Source organism: Astatotilapia calliptera, chromosome 10, assembly GCF_900246225.1.
Source record: "Astatotilapia calliptera chromosome 10, fAstCal1.2, whole genome shotgun sequence".
Lineage (NCBI taxonomy): Eukaryota > Metazoa > Chordata > Actinopteri > Cichliformes > Cichlidae > Astatotilapia > Astatotilapia calliptera.
The window spans coordinates 28,632,213-28,651,864 of NC_039311.1; the positions used below are offsets into that span (position 1 = coordinate 28,632,213).

At 42.3% G+C, this 19,652-nt stretch overlaps 1 protein-coding gene across 3 annotated transcripts in view; it reads right to left on the minus strand.

Annotated features, from left to right (window-relative positions):
• Positions 1 to 5,591: 5,591 nt before the first annotated feature.
• Positions 5,592 to 19,652, minus strand: part of gtf2ird1 (GTF2I repeat domain containing 1) — a 45,143-nt gene continuing 31,082 nt past the window's right edge. The window contains exons 15-27 of one of the 3 annotated variants that reach the window (XM_026182307.1): positions 14,784 to 14,837; positions 14,270 to 14,350; positions 12,117 to 12,300; positions 11,934 to 11,995; positions 11,557 to 11,628; positions 11,164 to 11,431; positions 10,877 to 10,905; positions 10,715 to 10,762; positions 10,547 to 10,624; positions 9,170 to 9,362; positions 8,702 to 8,739; positions 8,498 to 8,604; positions 5,592 to 6,559 (exon numbers count right to left, since the gene is read on the minus strand). In XM_026182307.1, the coding sequence (XP_026038092.1) occupies positions 6,491 to 6,559; positions 8,498 to 8,604; positions 8,702 to 8,739; positions 9,170 to 9,362; positions 10,547 to 10,624; positions 10,715 to 10,762; positions 10,877 to 10,905; positions 11,164 to 11,431; positions 11,557 to 11,628; positions 11,934 to 11,995; positions 12,117 to 12,300; positions 14,270 to 14,350; positions 14,784 to 14,837 (1,283 nt within the window). In that variant the 3' untranslated portion in view covers positions 5,592 to 6,490. Of the gene's footprint in view, positions 6,560 to 8,497; positions 8,608 to 8,701; positions 8,740 to 9,169; positions 9,363 to 10,546; positions 10,625 to 10,714; positions 10,763 to 10,876; positions 10,906 to 11,163; positions 11,432 to 11,556; positions 11,629 to 11,933; positions 11,996 to 12,116; positions 12,301 to 14,269; positions 14,351 to 14,783; positions 14,838 to 19,652 lie in introns of all 3 variants that reach the window. The other 2 variants (XM_026182306.1, XM_026182305.1) reach the window with 2 other exon arrangements.

Below are 19,652 nucleotides of genomic sequence, written 5' to 3' on the forward strand. Positions count from 1 at the left end.
GCAGGGCTCCACTGACTGAGCCCTCCATCAAACCTCCATCAGCTGGAGGTTCTTTCTGTTTATTTGTTCGTCCGTCCGTTTGTTTGTTTGTTTTATTCTATTCTCTTCTTTTTCTCATCAAGCCTCATCTATATCCCCTCATTCGGTTTCCATGAGAATGAGAGCTTACGCTGGGGATAAAAGGTCTCACAAGCACTTTAGTTCTGACGCTGCATTTAGCTGGCAAGATGTGCGATCTCCCCATAAAGGGCAATTATTCTTCTTCTTCTTCTTCTTCTGTTGTTTTTAAATTGGTAACTAATGCCAAAGTGTTTCTGCTGAAAACGTTCACGTTTAGCTCAGCGACATGGACACCTCTCATAGCAAACTCCGTATTGATGAGAAGAGGCAATATTTACTGTTGTAAATAAATCTAAAAAAGAATTAGACAAAAATATGTTTAAAAAAACATTTGACACTACTTCTGATCTGACCGTGATATATTTAACAATTTGATGAGAAGAAGCACTCACAACAGTCTGATTTAACTTTTTATTTTATTTTTTATTTTCGGATGTGCAGAACCTACGCCACGTTAGGTTCGCTCTCTTAAATGTTTTACAGTTTGTGTTGCCGTGTGTGACACGGGGACAAGGTGTATAGCTCCCCGACGACCTCAGTTCTCCTGTCCAGACAGGTGTAAACGGCTGCCGAGATGAAACAAAAAACAAAACAACGGCTCTGGATGAGAACATTTTTAGTGTGACAATCAAGGTCATCGGACTCGTCTCGATTTTAAAGAAAAAAAGATCCTGCGGGTTGCCGCCTCCTGTATTCACATGCATTATTCTGCTCACAGTACTGCAGTACAGTCGCTCAACTCAGTCTTGACATGTATACAAACAAGAAAAAATGGGGGGAAAAAAATATCTGCAATAAAGACATAATGCAAAACGAGCCCTGGTTCGTCTCTTGTATCCGAGTATCTGTTTGAGCTGATGAAGCTTCAGTCTGCAGGGTAGTGTTGCAGTTTTTGTACTTTAAGGTGCTTCAGGTCCTTGTATGCGACCCCCGCTAATTAGCTGCTGTATGACCACTCGACGTGATCATCATGGATAATGGCTCTCAATACATGGCTCCCTGAAGCATTATAGATTGGCATCTAATCACGTCCAGAGAGGGCAGAAAGAAGATGAAGGTGGGAGATGTCTGATGGTGCTGTAGGTGGTCACAGCAAAACGCATTATCCTGATTATTTGCTTCTGTTTGTTATGGTGAAACGACAGCTGGGTTTCCTTTGCAGGAAGTGTGGCCTCAGTACACTTAGAGGAGCTCCTCCAATTAAAGGGAACCAGCTGAGGTGGTTCTGGTATCTGACTAGGACACATCGGGGATTGCAGGGATGGACTGCTGGACGGGATGGACGTCCATCAAGTCTACATACATCTGCCAGCAAAACAAAGAGTCTCCAAACATCAAAGAGCGAGGAGGTAAAGGTTCTTTGGCAACGCTTATCACCTTGACTTCTTATCTTCAGCCTTCACCTGCACCTGGTAAAGATGCAGAGCTGCAATAAAATGAGTCTGTGTATCAGCTGCTTCCCCGTTGCCATGACGATGAAATTCCAGCATGAGCACCTCTTCAGTCATTTGAGGATACAGAATAATGTAGATGAGGAAGTAAGGTTTTTCTTTTTGTACCTGAAGTCTGTGAAGCTAAAAAAAAAACCTATTAAGGCAACACTTAAATCAGTATAGCATCAGGTGAGTTAAGTAACAGACTGGCCTACTCTAAAAGTAGATTCTATCACCACACATTATCCCCATAAACTTTGACATGAATTTCTGAAAAGAAATCAGTGAAACTGTTTAAAAAAAATTACTATTTTTAAAAATTAGTTGATCTCTTAAATTGTAAGAAAAACATGTAAAATTGCAGAGCTGTCAGAAAATTATATTTTATTTATTTTTACAGTGTATCATTGTTTAAAAAAAAAAAAGGGAAAAAGATGACATTTTCTGTCATTTAAATTTTTTTATCTATTACCTAAATATTTTGGTGTATCATGGGGGAGATCTTTATCAGTAAAGATAAAGCTGTAAAACTTATAAAAGTTTTCCACAGCTTTTAAGTAGGGCCGGATTAGAGTCTTCGCTGATCTGGCCCCCAGCCCTTATGTTTGACACTCATAATCTAAACCAGGGTTGGGCAACTCCAGGCCTCGAGTGCTGGTGTCCTGCAGGTTTTAGATGTCACCCTGGGTCTACACACCTGAATCAAATGATTAGTTCATCACCAGGCCTCTGGAGAACTTCGAGACATGTTGAGGAGGTAATTTAGCCATTTAAATCAGCTATAAATTTAAATCAGCTATAAATGTCACCACCAGGAGGTGGTGTTTTAACACCACCTCCTGGTGGTGACATTTATATCTAAAGTTGCAGAAGGAAATTACATAAAGTACCTTTAAAGCTCAGTGGGGATGTAAAAGCTTTATCTACCTAACCCCTCCAGTTTAACTCCAGACACTGGATTAATGTGTTCTGATCAGATTCCACTGACTGGTCTAAACATGAAACACTCCTAGTTATGACGCAATAATAGGCATGGGTCAAGTAGAGGTGAGGTGCCTGCATTAGGCGCCAGTTGTGGCATGAGTTCAGGTTTATTAATAGGCTTAAACACGGGCCAGCTTTAGGGCTTAAACTTGGCCCTGGGTATGAAATGCTGCAGGTTATTACTGGTCCTGGGTCACCAGATGCTGCTAAGAAACCAATCCAGCCCCTCCTGTTACAACATCTGCCATGACTTTTTGATTCAGACATAGCTCAGTCCCAGCCACCCAATCCCACGGCTGCTTATTCCACTGAGAAGAGCTAAAAAGAAACACAAATACGGATCTCTGTTTTCTAGTTGTGACTCTATGCTCCCATCATTCATAGCAAGAAGCTGTTAAACAAGAAGTGCTTTCAAAGCCTTTAGGACGTAGCTGCCGAGGAGTCTTTATGTATGCCCTGTGTGTTCAGTGCACTGCTCGGTGCCTTCTGAGCAGTTTTAGTTATCTAGCTGCAGAGCACGAACCCATTGCTTCCTGCTAAATAAATGTTCCTTTAACCACTCAAACATTTATTTCTAGTGGAAATGTTAAGGGGAGAACATGACCGCTTGGCAGGGTATTTCACTTTGACTCTGTCTTAATGGACTCTTAAGTGCACAGAAGAGCTTTTTTGCTTTAAGTTACCTGCAGCAAGCAGAGAATTATGGATAGCAACAATAACGTCCCGTGTTTCCCTGCCAAGAAGGTTAGGTTTGTGCTGCTGTGAGTCAGTTTGTCTTTTTTTAGCAGGATGAGGTGAAAACTACTGGGGCACATTTTTGTGAAGGCTGGTGGATAAGTGGAGTGTACTGAAAGGAATTTGGAAGACAGGAGGCAGCGACCTCTCCGGGTGAACAGTGAAGCCAACAGTTGGACGCAACTACAGTTTCTGGAGTGGCCACTTGAGGCAGACTGCAGTGGTGAGCCAATCCCCATGGACTTTCGTGTTAAAATGACCGACTTTAGAGCTGAAATACAAGTTTACAGCTCAGTATGAAGAGATATCTTTGTAATCTTTAGGCAGATTCCGCCTTCATAATAGTAATTGCACTTTTGCAATTTTTTAATGCACCTTTTTCATGAATGGTGTACTGCTGTGTACGGATTCCTTTGATTAACTGAGTTCATATAGGGCTGAAATCCCAAATGTTCCCAATATTTGGGATTTCACTCCTAATTTTACAACAAAGTTGGCTCACCACTTTTTTACAGTCTCTAACAGACTTTGCACACATCCAATCACAGCATCTTAGAGGGAGGTGGAATGGTGCTGCTGTAATATTAGTATTTAAAGGCTCTTTTAAAGTTCCTATCCATAGCTCCACTACATCTTAGTGGACCTATGGATCGGATGCTGTCTTTTTGTAGTCCCAATAGATTTCACAGCCTTGAACATTCAAGGATTTTGCAGATTTGCAGTGAACGAGCTTGTTTTGTCTGGCTCATGCAGGAAATAATATAGAAGGGAGAGCCACACAACAACAGCTTCCACCAAGCCAATTTATTAATCATAAACTGAGAAAAAGAAGAAAAGAAAACTGGTGCTAACCTACAACCAACACGCAACTTAAATTAGGGATGACACGCAATCAAGTGGAAAGAAAACCAAATTGGCTGCCTGAAAAGTTCCAGCCTTCCAGGAGGAGAGAGAGCCATGTTGGAAGGAAACAAACTTAAATAGGCTCCAGGTGAAGTCCATCCATCAATCCATCCTCTTCTGCTTATCCAGTTCAGGTTCATGGGGGTTAGAGCCTATCTCAGCTGGCCCATAGGGCGAGAGGTGGGGTATACCCTGGACAGATGTCTAGTCTGTCCGGTGACATCATTTCCTGTTTTAGAAGGGAGCAGCTCTTAATTAGGACCTGAAAAGGAGGAAGCAAAGCAGGCCTTCCAACCAGTACTGACAAAACCAGCGCAGTCACCAGAACTAAATACATAACAGCAAATGTGGGAAACTAAACGGCGTGCTAAACTACAAACTCCAACAGTCCTAGTAAATAATGTTTATTTACTAATGACACATGTTTTCAGCCATTTTATCCCACATTTATGGAGTTGTACTGGGGTACAGTAAATATAATGAAAATCATTATTTGTGTGCAATTTCTCCTAAATCAAGGACTGAGATATTATTTTTGAAAAAAATAAGGCTGCTTAAATGAGAACTTCGATTGGTAAATATGACTATATAATTATTTATAATAGGAATATCCATGGGCCTTACTGAGCTATTAAACTTAATACTGATAGATTAATTTTTGTCTACTGAGTAAATAGTAGAAACTTAACATTTCAAGAACTGATTTTTCAAAATCAGCACATTTGGAGGACTTCTAATGATATTTCTTATCGCTTCTACGCAGATGACATTCAGTTGTATATGTCAAGCCTACAGTTACATATTACAAGCCCAGCACGGGTTAGCAGACAGTCTTCTCCGACTCAATAAAAAACAAGAGCCCTCGTTTGGGCCCTGACAGATTTTGCCTGATGGAAATTTTAGGTCCCTTTGCCACTTTTCTTAAATGTTCAATCAAGAACTTTGCAAGCTCACATTAAATCTCTGGCTCTCTCATAGTTTACCAATTAAAAACATTGCCAAGTTGACTTCCACTGTGTCATCCTCTGAATTGAAAATTATTATTTATGCCTTTATTTTGTCACGTTTGAATTATTGTAATTCTGTTAAAAAGCAGCTAAAAACTCTTTGTTTTAAAAAAAACATATTTTTGACCTCTTGTTTTTATGCTCCGGCAGGTTTGTTCTGTAACACTTTGTGATATTTATCTTGAAAGGTACAATATAAATACAAATTTTGCTTACTTGCTAGCGACAGTAACAATATTCAGGTTCCTGTCGTTGACATTTAAGCCTAGACTAACAGCTTTTAGTTATTTGTCATCATATTTAATCCTCATTATGGGCTCAACTCACCACCTTCTTGCTTTTTACACTCCTCTTCATTTTCATTAAGTTGACCCCCCCCTCGCCAACACCAAAACAAACTACTACAAAATGAAAGTGCAAGGCAACACATTTTATTTCAAAGGCCTAATTGGCGTTAAGGTACAGCATATTAAATATTGTTAGTCCAGAGACAGTCACCGCAGAATAACATACCATTCTTTTCTTTACATGATACATTCAGGCTGACTTAAAATGACAATATTTTACAAATCGTTAATGTAGTGCTAACATAAAAAAGGCTGTTTACCGAGTGTCTCGTTTTCAATGCGAGCAGAGGTTTTCCCTGCTCCGTGGGGCAGACTCTGAGTCCGTTTTGTCTCCTTTAATTTCTAAAATCTTGCCGTCACCCCAACACCCAATTAAGACACTTCATTTTAATCATGTTTTCAGCGGTTACCTGTAGTTACTGAGTGCTAGTAGCATCTGTTAGTGTTGTGATAGTTCCTCGAAGAGCTGTGTAACAGAATAATATATTTTACATCCCTGCACATAATGTTATATTTTAATAATAAATATAATAAATAAAAAGTACAAATATCTGAATAATATGGAACCATATCATTATGAAAGACATTTTCTGTCAGTAATACATTGCAACCAAATGCTGGAAAACAACAGCATGACTCATTTTATAAAATGCAAGGGCAAATAACACGACGTCGGTAATATTTGCAGTTTGTAAAAAAAACAACAAGATTACTGTCGCGACCAGCTGATAGCAGTCCCGTCGAGCCGACATCTGCCCTGCAACGTTTCGACCCACATACATTCTGTTGTTCCTCAACACTCGAGCATCATTCTCAGAGTCAAACCTGCAGCTCTCTGTATTCAGTCTGGAGAGATCGTTAAGTTGTAGCACTGGTAAAGTGTTAGTGTTGCACTGTGGAAGAGTGGCGAGTGTTGACAAACTCCTCCTTGAATCCCTTTGCTGCCGCCCTGGTTCCTCCTTCAGTAATTGACTTTCCCGGGAACCTGCACGTTCACTCCACTGTAGTCCACCATGTACATGGGCCACTGCTGCAGGGAAGAAGCATAATGGTGGAGAAAATGATTTCATTACTGCAAAATGTTGCTGACCTTGCCTCTAAACCTGTTTTAATATTACATTTCAGTACTTACAGTTGAACACACAGTCATCTACTGCAGTTTAAGGTGTTTTATCGACTCTGACTCCATCAGCGACCGGGGTTTCCTGCCTTTTCACGCCAATATCTTTTGGCTTTTTTCTAAATTATCCAATTTATGCCAGCTATCTGGTTTGCTTAGCCTGCCCATTTGTATGGAGGTATCACCACAGATGAAGGACGTGCCTAGTCACTAATTTACTCCTCAGCCTCCTAGTAGACGCACCTGTGGTATCAATTTCACAATCCTACGTCATCTTGTTTTGAAGTTATCGCATTAAGAAGATTGAGAAAACATGAACTTATGGGGAGAGGACCATCAGCTTTTTACTGATCTGATATTAGATGTGCTTTAACCCAATAAGGCGAAGTGTATCATATTTGACCCACGAGTTTTGAGACCTCTACATCATCACCCCCTTAAATGATTTTATTTGTTTAAAATAAACAAACTACGAGGAATAAATTATAGAGAAATGTGGGATGTAACAAAAATGAAATTAATGGGTACAAAAAGGTTACACCCCCCCAAAAAATCAATCAATCAATCAATCAATCAATCAATCAAAAAACACCAACAGTGCCATCTTTGCCTTCTCCAGTTCACAGCTCCACCCCTCACTAGCAGCTGAACACACCAACAGTCAGTGAGCTGGCGTAGCATGATAGACTTTGCATATGAAGCAAAATGCCAGGGAAAGGCCGAGGATGCAATAAGCCTGCATGCAAACAAGACAACCAAGTGGTGGCAACGAAGCTGAAACAACCTTTGCAAAGCATCGTAAACGCCGACATCCTGGTCTTTGAGGGATTTGAGAGGTCAGTAAAAGTTCCTGGTACAACGACGCTGAACCATTAAACAGTCACCACATCATTTAACTGTTACCTGGCTGCTACATTCTCCGTTTGTTCAGTTATCATTGTACCATTGTGGTTCTGGCTAGTTAACGTGTGAGCTGGGACATTAACAGGGAGCATCAGTTTAACTATTTGTGTCTAATAATGTGTTGTTTCTAAAACATCTACCAGACATTAAAGGGATAAATATGGTAAATATGCTACCAAGTCACCAGAAGCACAGAAAACAAGCAGAGCTGTAGCTCTCGCAGTTATACATGAAGCCTACGTGGAAGTTCAACAAGGAACTCCTGTCCTATTTCCTGCTGCCAGGATCTTGTTCTGTTATGATGGATCATCGAAGTTTTCCCCGTTTCCCTCGTTATCAGTATTGAGTTTGAAACTTTACATCCTGACATCCCTGGATACAGCGTGGCTAACGTTAGCAGTGCTAGCTGTGTTCCTTTCCTCCTTGTGCGCGTTAACACATCGTGTCGTCAGAGTCAGTGACACGGCTGATATATAACCGCTCATTTTCTCAGTCAGTCCTGAATAGCTGCGCTGCTTACCTTCCACTTTGCTAAAACCGCTACTATAAACCTACCTGTCACAGGAAGAGAGGCTGTGCCACCTGTCGGGACTGGTGATGGCTGCAGTTACATGTCAGAGGCTGCCGTCTGACAGCAGCTAAATGCTCCACATACACTGCACTTAAGCTGATACGCATTCTGTTAGGCGTCTTAAATGCTTGAGTTTCTCTGACTGATCGAAGCTACAGTTAAGTCGAGGTAAAGGGGGGCTTCCTTATTAAAGTGCATTTTTGCCCTAACAGCAGGCCAGCATGCTGTAGCTCTGAAATCAAAGTGTATTTAAGGTTTTTAAGAGTCTTTAAGGACCTGTGTGAGTAAGAACAGAAGAATAAAGATGTCCTAGTATTCATCAACTAGCTTATGATTTCATATGGTGAAGAAAATATATATTTTATTTAATGTACCATCACTGGAATCTGATTGCTTGATATTCCCAGGTCGGAGGAGGCAGGCACTTGGTTGCTCTCCTGGACTCTCTTGCGTTTCCGTCGATTAGTGGAGGCGTCTGTTCCTACTGAAGGCACAAAGCAAAGGCTTTTACTCTGGAGGCACACGCAGCACAGAAAGCCTCACTTCCATCAACAGAAGGTTGTTTGTGTAACACTTACCTGTGTTACAAGCTTGGCTACAGATTTCTGCAAAAGGTCTGAACAGGAGAGAGAAAAGGCCGGGTCATTTTAGGTGATGTAGCTGCATTTTTGTTTCTTTAAAGATACAATCTTTTTTTTGTAACTATAAAAAACATTCCTGAATTCTAATTAGCCCTCTATTCAGACTGCACTTACTTGATACCTAGAGAAAAAAAATCCCTGAATTGTGCACGATTTAAAGCTTTGCCTTCATTCTTTCATCATAGCTTAACTGCTTGGATGTCAAAACGTTGTTTTCTATTTCATTTTATTTACATTTGCTGTGGAAGATTTATTCTTTGACATCTTAGAGGCTGGATTTAAATCCAAATCATAAATAAACCATAATGAGCTTAACTACCGAGAAGCAAAACCCTAAATTCCCGCTGAAATGTACGGTGCAGCGACGGCTAGCGCTGCTGAACATTCCGGTGTCGCTGCACTCACTGTAGCTGGCTCTTGATGTTGAATGTTATTTTATCTGCGGCTTGAAGGATTTTCTCCAGGCACACGATGTCGTAGGTGTTTGGGTTTCGGAAAGGGATTTCGTCTGGAAGGCCACTAACTTCTATAGACTCTGGACTGCCGCGGATTAGCTTGTACGGGACCACGACGGAGCGATCTAAGCCCAGAGCCTCACCTAAACAGAACAAACAACAACGGCACGATCAGTGTGACACCTTTTCTTTTCCTGTGAAAAATAAGAAGCATGCAGGCACATGTTTTCCCATGAATAAAGAAACTCATGCCTGTAACTGGCATACTGTAGGTATGAAACGTGCATAGAAATGCAGCGTTCTTCATTCATTTTGATAACAGCAGCTAAAAGTTCTTAAGCAGAGGTGCAGGTGCAGCATTATTACCCTTTGAGATCTTTTATTATAACCTGAACAAAGGTGGAACTTCATACACTGCAATCATCACAGTAATAAGTTAGCAACCAAAGCGTGTGTTAGCCTGGCTGAAGAAGAAGATGTTTGTCTGCTCCCAAGATCGCTGACTGCGGTTGCTGTCCGTGGTGCTGATTCAAAGCTGGAATGATCCTACAGATGTTACTGATTATTGCTACATGACAATATTTTATAACTTAAATTTGTTTGTGTGTTCGTGTGAGCGAGAACGTGAGGTAACGTGTTTGCTGAAGCACTGCGTGGTGGTAAGGGCCCAAAATGAAAGAGCGTATCAGCCGCGGGGCCTATCGCAGAGCTGTTACACCTGTGGTCCTCAATAAATAAGAAGTAAGAATGCTGAAATTTGTTAGGTGCACAACAATTCAACATGTGAAGTTTTTCTTTGCCACACAAACTAAAATAAATCAGTTTGCACTAAATCTCTCTATAGACACCACTTTGATAAGAGGTTTTTTATTGTTTACCGTGCAGACTTTCCACCCGTGGACCCTATGCATGTGGAAATGTTGTATTTTTAAGGCACTGCTGTGACATTAGCACCGTTTTTGTTTTGTTTTGTTTGTTTTTTTTCCTCTTCAGGCTTCTATACCAAATTGTGTGAAGCCTGTATTGAAATTGCTCCACAAAACTTAACAGCCACGTTTCATGAGTGAAATTTGGAGCATGCATTTATAAGACTTGCCCCTAATTCAACAAGTAGGACGAACATTCTGGATTTAAATTTCCAGCCACACGTCTCACTTATGAGGCTCACCCTGAGCAATAAGGGACGTGTTGTTTTTCTCCTGTGTTGTGAGAATTAAACTGAACACGCCCACGACTTGGACTCATCATGCAGATGAAACTGGTTCATGGTAAAAAGGTTATCCGTCTTGTACAGATAACAACAGCTCCACGCTGCGGATCTATTTACCGTATTTCTTGTTGAAGAGTTCCTTGACTTGCTCTCGAAGGACTACTTTCTCCCCCATGCGGTTAATGTCGTCATCATCTGTCAGGAGGAGAGAATCGGTTACAGACAGCATTCAAAATAAAAGCCGCAGCATTTATAATGGACGCTATCAAAGCATTTTCTCCTCACCATTTATTGAAGCGTAGGCCTTCTTTAGTAAAGTGACTCGTCGAGGTGCTGATGAAGTCAACGAAAAATATGTTTAGTAACATTAAATGTTGTTTTGCTCTCTGTGATAGATGCTGCGTAATAAATCAGATGTCATGAAAGCAAAGCGCAGCGTGCTCATACCTGGTTTTGGAATAAGTCCTTGAAATGGTCTGCATGCAACACAATGAAACAAGCACAATGAACAGAATTAGCCGACATATATTTAAAGACAGTAATAAATATCCAAGCCATTAACTGCAGGAAGGAAGACCGATAGACAGATATGGATCTTATTTGATGAAAACATTTGAATTTGTGCATTTTGTAGCTTGTTATTTTGGTTTAGCACCACAGATGAATATACTGGGAAAGTGCATCATTACCAGTCAGAATATTAAACAGCTCTTAGAGTGATCAGCATTTCTCACCTGGTGATGGTGAAGCTGATTTTGTCAGCGACAGCCAGGATCCTCTCCAGGTTCTGGGAGCCGAAGGTGCAGGGCTTCCTGAAGGGGATGCCGGGGGGAAGGCCCTCGATGATGACCGAGTCCGGGTTGTTCTTGATCCTTTTGTAAGGCACTTGGACGGGGTACTTGATGCCCAATGCCTCCCCATACTTCCTGTTGAAGAGATCTTGGACCTGCTCTCGCAGCGTGTTGGCCAGGTCGATTCTGGACAGCTTGGACTCCAAGCACTCTGTTGACGAGAGGACGAAGACGCTTTAAAATATGTCATCTGGCTTTCAACGTCAGCGAGCAGAGGCAATTCGTGTTTAAACAGTTAACGGCAAATCTAAGAAGACTGATGCAGCTCGACCGTACCTGAGAATCCAGGTCTCTTGGATACAGCCGCAGTGTCCTCCGTTACTGGTGCTGCATCCTTGGCATCCAGCTCTTTGGAGAAAAACATTTAAAGGTTAAACTTTTGTCGTCTTAAGACTTACTGAATAAAGCAAACGTTAGGAGCTTTGTCACAAATAAAGAGGAGGCAGCTGCAGAAAAATCCCTGCAAGGACTTTCTGTTGTTCTTCAAAGGAGCCGTTTTAAAAATAGCCTGTGAACTGGATTTGACCTTAAAACTTCAACCGTGTATTGCAGAGGACAAAACAAACATATCAAAATTTAACACTGCATATGTGTGTGATTAGTTTGGGTTGAAGATGCTGCTGATGAGAAAGTAAGTATAAAAAGAGACAAACCTGAATCACAGATCGGGATGGAAGGCATCTCTTGTTTTACCTGCTCAGCTAAGAGCTCGGGTCTAGAGATGAGCAAAAGATTGTGACGATATTTACAAATCAGAGAGCGAAAACTGAAATAACACACACTTCAACGCACCGCTACACTCTCCAGATGACTTTCTATATATAATTATTTCTCACCTTTTGATAACAAACTGGATCTGACTGCTGGCAGCCAGGATCTTGCGTAGTTTGGCTGCTCCGAAACAGTTGGGTCTTCGGATAGAGATTCCCTCTGGCAGCCCGGTTACATACAGATCCTCAGGGTACATCTGGAATTTGGAGTACGGCACCTTGGTTGGTTCAGGAAGGCCCAGGGCTTCAGCTGAAGAAGGAAAAACAGGAAAAGTAAGCACAAAGCTTATTGATCTATTTCATTCAAGTCGTCTTATTCCAATTCATCTCATTTCTTTCCGTCTTCTGAAATCTGGGGAAAATTGCAGAAACACCAAACAGGGAAAGTTCGCCAAATTTGTGTGACAGTTTTAAAATGGTAAATGGCCTGTATTTGTATAGCACTTTACTAGTCCCTAAGGACCCCAAAGAGCTTTACACATCCAGTCATCCACCCATTCACACACACATTCACACAGACTGGTGATGGCAAGCTACATTGTAGCCACAGCCACCCTGGGGCGCACTGACAGAGGCGAGGCTGCCGAACACTGGCGCCACCGGGCCCTCTGACCACCACCAGTAGGCAACGAGTGAAGTGTCTTGCCCAAGGACACAACGGCCGAGACTGTCCAAGCCGGGGCTCGAACCGGCAACCCTCCGATTACAAGGCGAACTCCCAACTCTTGAGCCACGATCACAGCAATCCTTTATTGCTGCTTTTAACCAAGCAGCAATAAAGGAGCTAACATGAAAGTGTCGAGTTGCATCTCAAATGGCCATCTCAGCCTGGCTCGACAGTTTTGATCTCTGTGGTTAGTTTACGCCGTCTAACAGCTACAGAGAGAGGGTCACCTTTTACACAAGTACCCTTACTGAGGCTCAAGTGGGTGATACAGGCGGCTATAGCTGTGAGGAGTCGCTGAACTGGACTTCTTGCATTTGTAGAGTTTAATGCGGTTATCTCACAAATATTATAGCAAGCTGTGCAGATTAATTACACTAACAAAGTCCAAATGTTTGTGCATTTTTGAGTGAGTGAAATACTCCTGTTACTCTGTTCTTAGAGTAACACAAACATATGACAGATGGAAAGATGAAAGTTTATGGTTTTGTTCTGTAGTTCCAGGCCTTACTGAATACAACATGATTGCTACAATAGGGGTTAAAAATTAAAACAAAATAGAAAGCAAGTTTTATTTGAAAGCTTTTGATCAAAGTCCAAAAGAGACAACACAAAAAGCCAAGGCAGTGACATTTATTTTGTAAATGATGGCCCCCATAATTTAAAGTCAACACGGGCAAAGCAGGATCAGCTTCGGGGGGCATCTGCACCGTCTGCACCGTCCCCCTGTCACTCGGTCAGATCCGACCCTTGTTTGTCACACCGGCAAACTAAAAAGCTACACGGTCACATGGCTACACCCACCATGAGACAAATGTTGCGATAGCACCATCCATATTTCTAAACTCAAGGAAGTCTATTATAAAACGATAGCTTTAAAAACTAAAATCAAAAAATAACAAAAACAACCCGATTTTTAGCTCGTTTTCAGTCTCATGCTCACGTTGCTTTTCCAGACACATTAACCTAAAGCTCATCCAGCTCACAGGTTATTGTAATGTGTGGATGGACAGGCACATGTCTCGCCTCATCTGTCATGTGCTCATCAGTCCCTCAGCCGGCTGAACTAAAACCCTTTTTAAACTAAGAACTGAAACTTTTCTTTGTATTTAAAGGGAATAAGAAGAACTCGTTAATAACTTTGAGCATTGCCGTGTTAAAATTACCCATACGAACAAATACCCACACTCACTCTTAGCGCACGCATGTCTATGTTCAGAGAGTCGCTGGCGTGCTGTGACATGCCGCCTTCTAAAAGGCGACTAATACTTTGTGTCTTTATGCTTTAACTCCTCTGATGTGAAAATGAGATTCTTCCTTTTCATGCCCCATCCTTTGCCCCACACTTAACAGATTCATTCTCATGTGCTGAATTATTGAAAACCTTAAATGTTCCAATATTAATATTCAGATAGATTTTAAAAGCTTAGATTTTAAATTGCTGTACACTGGTTAAGGAGAGATCAAAGTCTTCCTGCAAAATTTATAGCCCTGGCATAACTTCCTGCCCCCGCTGCGGATGAGGATAAAAGCTCCCCCGCTACAGGTAGCTTACCATACTTAATGCTGAAGATGCTCTCCACTTGTCTCCGCAGCTGAAGAATCATTTCACCGATGTCCTCCACCAGGCTCCCTGCTGAAAGAGTCAAGCAAATGAAAAACGAACAGCTTTGCGCCGAGAGCGCCGAAAAAGAATTATTACTTGGGGTCGACGGGGTTAGGCAGCTTCCCACCTGTGAACATTACTACATCTCCACTTGCCAACTTCAATTTGATAAATTCTACCTGCCCTGCGCTGACCCGGTAATGACAAACTGACTGTGTCATTACCGGGTCAATGTAGAGTGTGATACATTAACCGCAGATGGATGTAGGGAGGCAGAGTGGTGAAGGTGCAAAAATGAGACTAAACAGCAAAACAGAAATATTTCCAAAGGTGAGGACGCTGGGTTAGAGTTTTATTTAATTCTAATCTGCCTCTTTGGCAAGGTTACAGACAATCACACAGTGAGAGTGTGGGCCAAATGCACTGTGCAGAAAAACATCCTGAATGAGTCAGTCCACCCTACCTTCAGAAGATCTTCTTATGCTCTGCGGGGCAGCAGTGGGTGACAGAGCTTCAGCTGCAAGATGTGAGAAAAGCATGAGAACAGTGGCGCACGGCTACTGTAAAACATTTCTATGACAGTTTATCCAAAGATGCACGGTTTTATTTGTGTCAATCAATCTCTTGAGTCGTCACATTGTTGCTTTACTGCATCAGAGACTAGCGCTGGTCCTATTCTGACTTGAGGCATGCCTAACATCATTGTGCAGCAATGATTACATCTGTGAAGGCTAAACTCTTTATCTGACACCTCATGTCTACCCTCAGTACACACAGGGGATGGACAAAACAACAGGTGCAACATATGAGACTGTGATAATTCAATGTTATTGTCCATTTTCTGTCAGTGGAATATTACTGTTACAGTAGGGCAACGCTGAATGTTCTTTAATTAATGATTCCAGGCAAACTGCCGCCAAGAACACATATCATACCGCCTGTCCAAGGCCGTTATTCAACATCGCCGCTCAGTGTTAAACATACAAACACGAGAATGGGCGGTGGGGGTGTTGTTTTGCCATTAGCCCAGAAGCAGAGGTGGAAATGTGATTTTTTTTTTCGTGATGTGTTATGTGTGGAGTCTGCAGGGCAGGACTTTTAAATCTGTGATCAACAACAGGAGGAAGAAAGTGGTTTATAAAATGTTTTTTTCCCATCTATCCATTTGTTTCCGTTCATCCGGGGTTGGGTCGAGGGGGGAGACAGCCTAAACAGAGAAGCCCACAGCTCCGTGCTCCACCTCCAGCTTATCAGATGGAAAGATATACTCTTTCCAACATGCCCTGGGTCCACCCAGTGGCCCCCTCCCAGTGGGACATGTGGTGGGACACCTCGCCCAGGAAGCGTCCAAGGCATCCTTGTTAGATGCTTGATGGCTCCTTTCGATGTGCAGGAATAGCGGCTCAACTTTCTTGATTAACTAAGTAAGAGGGCAGCAACCCTTCGGAGAAAGCTCACTTTCACTGCTCATGTCCACGATCTCATTCTTTCAGTCACTACCCAAAGCTCGTTGACCATAGGTGAGGGTAGGGATGTAGATAGATCGGCAAATCAACAGCTTCACTGTTACGCACAGCTCTCTTCACCATGGATCGCTGCAGCATCCGCAACACAGCAGCCGTGGCCTCAATCTGCCTGTCAATCTCCTGCTCCCCTCACTCGTGGACAAGGCCCTGAGATACTTAAACTCCTCCACTTGGGGCAGTCCCTGATCCAGCACTCCTCCCCGGGGTGGTCTAATTTCCACAGCTTCATATTCGGCTGCGAACGACTTCAGTGTGAACTGGAGGCCACAACCTGAACAAGGCAACACAACCACATCATCTGCAAAGAGCAGAAAAAAGATCCTGAGGCCACCAAAGTGGAAGCCTTCTGCCACTTTGCTCCGCCTAGAAACGGAGACAAAGGGCAGCCCTGGGCGAGTCCAACACCAGCTGGGAACGAGGCTGAGTTATTGCCGGCAACGCAGCCCAAGGTGATGAATGTTTCCAGCATTCAGCAAGTCAATTACGGTGGAGTGCAGAGGTCAGCACTGTTGCCTCACAGAAAAAGGATCCTGGATAACTGTAGGCACTTTTGTGTGGATTTGTTGCCATGGGTGTCTACTTAAAGTCCCAAGACACACATTCAGTTCTTGTCACCCTTCTCACTCACTCTGTGTTAACAGACCTCTCTGCATTGAATCATACTGGTTATTAACCTCTGTCTCTCTTCCACAGCATGTCTTTTATCCTGTCTTCCTTCTCTCTCCCGAACTTGTCGCAGCAGATGTCCCCCGCCCCTCCCTGAGCCTGGTTCTGCGGGAGGTTTCTTCCTGTTAAAAGGGAGTTTTTCCTTCCCACTGTCGCCAAAGTGCTTGGTCATAGAGGGTTGTCAGACATTTGGGGTTTTCTCTGTATTATTGGAGGATGTCTACCTTACAATATAAAAGTGCATTGAGGCAACTTGTCGTGATTTGGTGCTATATAAATAAAACTGAATTGAAATGAATTTCTCTCCACCCATGTACGATTGAGTATTCCAAACAACGTGGCATCATAAAGATGGCTGCAGAGTAGCCACCAGGATGTCTGTTTAATGTGGGCTTATGAGTCTTTCTGCTAAATCTGCTGAATATCCATGTGATTATTACTACTGGAACGTTGAACCGTTTTAAGCCATACTTTTTGGTCCTGTTGTAATACATTGCAAAAACTGAACACTACAGTTTTCATCACTTGGTAACAGCCATGTTTCTCTCATTACTTTGGTAAATGGCCTGTATTTGTATAGCGCTTTACTAGTCCCTAAGGACCCCAAAGCGCTTCACACTACATTCAGTCATCCACACAGTCACACACAGGCGATGGCAAGCTACATTGTAGCCACAGCTGCCCTGGGGCGCACTGACAGAGGCGAGGCTGCCGGACACTGGCGCCACCGGGCCCTCTGACCACCACCAGTAGGCAAACATGGGGTTAGTATCTTGCCCAAGGATATTTGGCATGCAGCCAGGAGGCAGCTTGGGATCGAACTACCGACCTTCTGATTAGTGGCTGACCTGCTCTGCCACCTGAGCTACAGCCGCCCCACTTTGAGCGTGTTCTAAGACAACTTAAAGCAATACTATTTGAAAGCTACATCTAGCTTGTGTAGCTAATCCATCATAACATGACGGAGGATCTGTGTAAGCTGTAAAAGGAATATGATGCAACCACAACAGACTCACAACAGAGCTCCCTTTGCCCAACACAACATAAAAAATTCAAAATGCATCAAAATCCAGCCTGTTGAGGTAAAAGTGGGAACAATAATGTAAAATTTAAAAAACACTGTCAAAAGAAAGATACTGTATGTCATCTGTGCTGAAGAAGCCAATGGACAATTATTATGACACAGGAATACTTGAGAGTGGAACTGCAGTTTTGTGAAGATCATCAAGTCAAACCTTTCACTATACTTAAGGGCAAACAGGACTTTTTAAAAAAGGATGTGATTTGTATCTACAGGAAAGTGAACTGGGTATTCTCATATGTGCAATACGAATATGTCATTCATGCAAAAGGGATTATTGTCTTGATCAGACCTATTTTACCTTGAAAATTAATGCAAATTGCCATCATTCAAATACTTTGACAAATGACTGAGGTGCAAATAATATTAAATGTGACTGAGTGCACTTACCTTCATTGTCTTTCCTTTAGAGGTCATTTGTGAAAGAAAAGAAAACTTAAACAAAGCACAATGAAATCAATAAAAGAAAACAAAATGCTTAATGCCAAGATCACTCTGAGCAGACTCTCTGTAGCATTGTAGCAGCACCTCCTTCAGATGTTCAAAAAAGGGCCTCATTTATATGTTAATTTATATATAAGAAAGTTGCACTTGACATTTGGACAATGTAATTGATAGTGCAGGAATTTTCCAGAGAAAGAATAGAGTCCTAAACTTTAAAGTGTCCATTCAAGAAAATGTAGAGGCAGAGATTTCTGCTTCCATCCTACTACAGAATGTGTGAATGGAATTTGATCACAGGAGATTGGAAATCTTATTTTGAAATCTTGCACTTTTAACGAGATTGAATGAAAAGCTTGAATGAAAACTGGTGAAAGTGAAGTGGATTGCCCAGAAACAGAGAAAACTGTTGAAAGCAAAGAAATGCTGCCGTTTTTTTTTATTTCTCAGTCTAATCTTTAAATGCTGCCAGCTGCACAATTAAATGTCCTTCACCTCCATCACAGCGGGGCAGTCAGAAACCTCAGACATACATCTGCATGCATTTGTCTGCAATCTGAATGACCCCGGCACATTATAGAAGCACCTGGTAAATGAGGCGGGTGCAGTTGATAAAGAGAGTGGCGTCTACTCAGATGTTCTTGGTGACCTTACTCTATTAACCTAAGGTTTAAGGGAGAGAACGAGTTCTATACGGGGAGGAGGATTTAGGAGTCTCAACAGGACCTTTGAGGAAAAGTCTGGTCTCTCTAAAACTGGACTAGTGGATAAAATTACTCAAAATCTGCAAATATGCACCATGCATCCTGCTAATCACTGAAACGTTTCAGTTTGGACTCTTAAGGGCAAAGGGCACACAATTAACAACCGGCTGAAGTGTTGTAAGACAGCACACACCTATGAGGCGATGTTTCCGTGCAGCCGGTGCTTCGTAGGTGAAGTGGGAGCACTTCAAAAACCGCCTACCTTCTGAATTAAGGTGAAACAGAAGCCCCAGTCTGTTTTTGAGGATATTTGGTACAAAGCAGCTACTTGTTACGCCACCCAGCGTCAGCTCTGGCTGCAGTGACACAAATTGAAATCAAGCACAGCCTACCAAGATGATTAAAAGAGAACCTTTAGTCTAGAAAAAGGTCTATGAAAATGAACTAGCTGTAGCATTAGGAGTCAGTGCTGTAAGGCGTCCTGAGTTATGTGCCATACGCGGCCTTAGGATGGTCTGATGTCTACTCTTTCACAACAAACAAACATTTAAAAAACAAATATTTAAAAAGGCAAAACAAAAAACACACACTTCGGTTGGAGTCCGACCACGCTCGAGCAGTTGGTGCATGTAAAACACACTGACAGTTATGCGCATGCCCAGATTTTAAAGCTAAAGAGTATGTTGACAAGCTGCAGTCGATGCAGGGTGCATTTCACAGATTGTCGTTGTGAGGCTGGAGGAAGAAACAAGCTACAGTAGGTCAGAGTTGGGGAGAGAAGGTATATTTAAGGTTGTGGGAGTGGCTAGTAGTGATTGGGGAGGTTTGGTCATAAGGAAGTGGAAGAGTGGAAGATAAAGAACGTGAGAAAAGTGGTTTCATACGTGCTGTGGCTTAATTAGCTCCCTACAAAA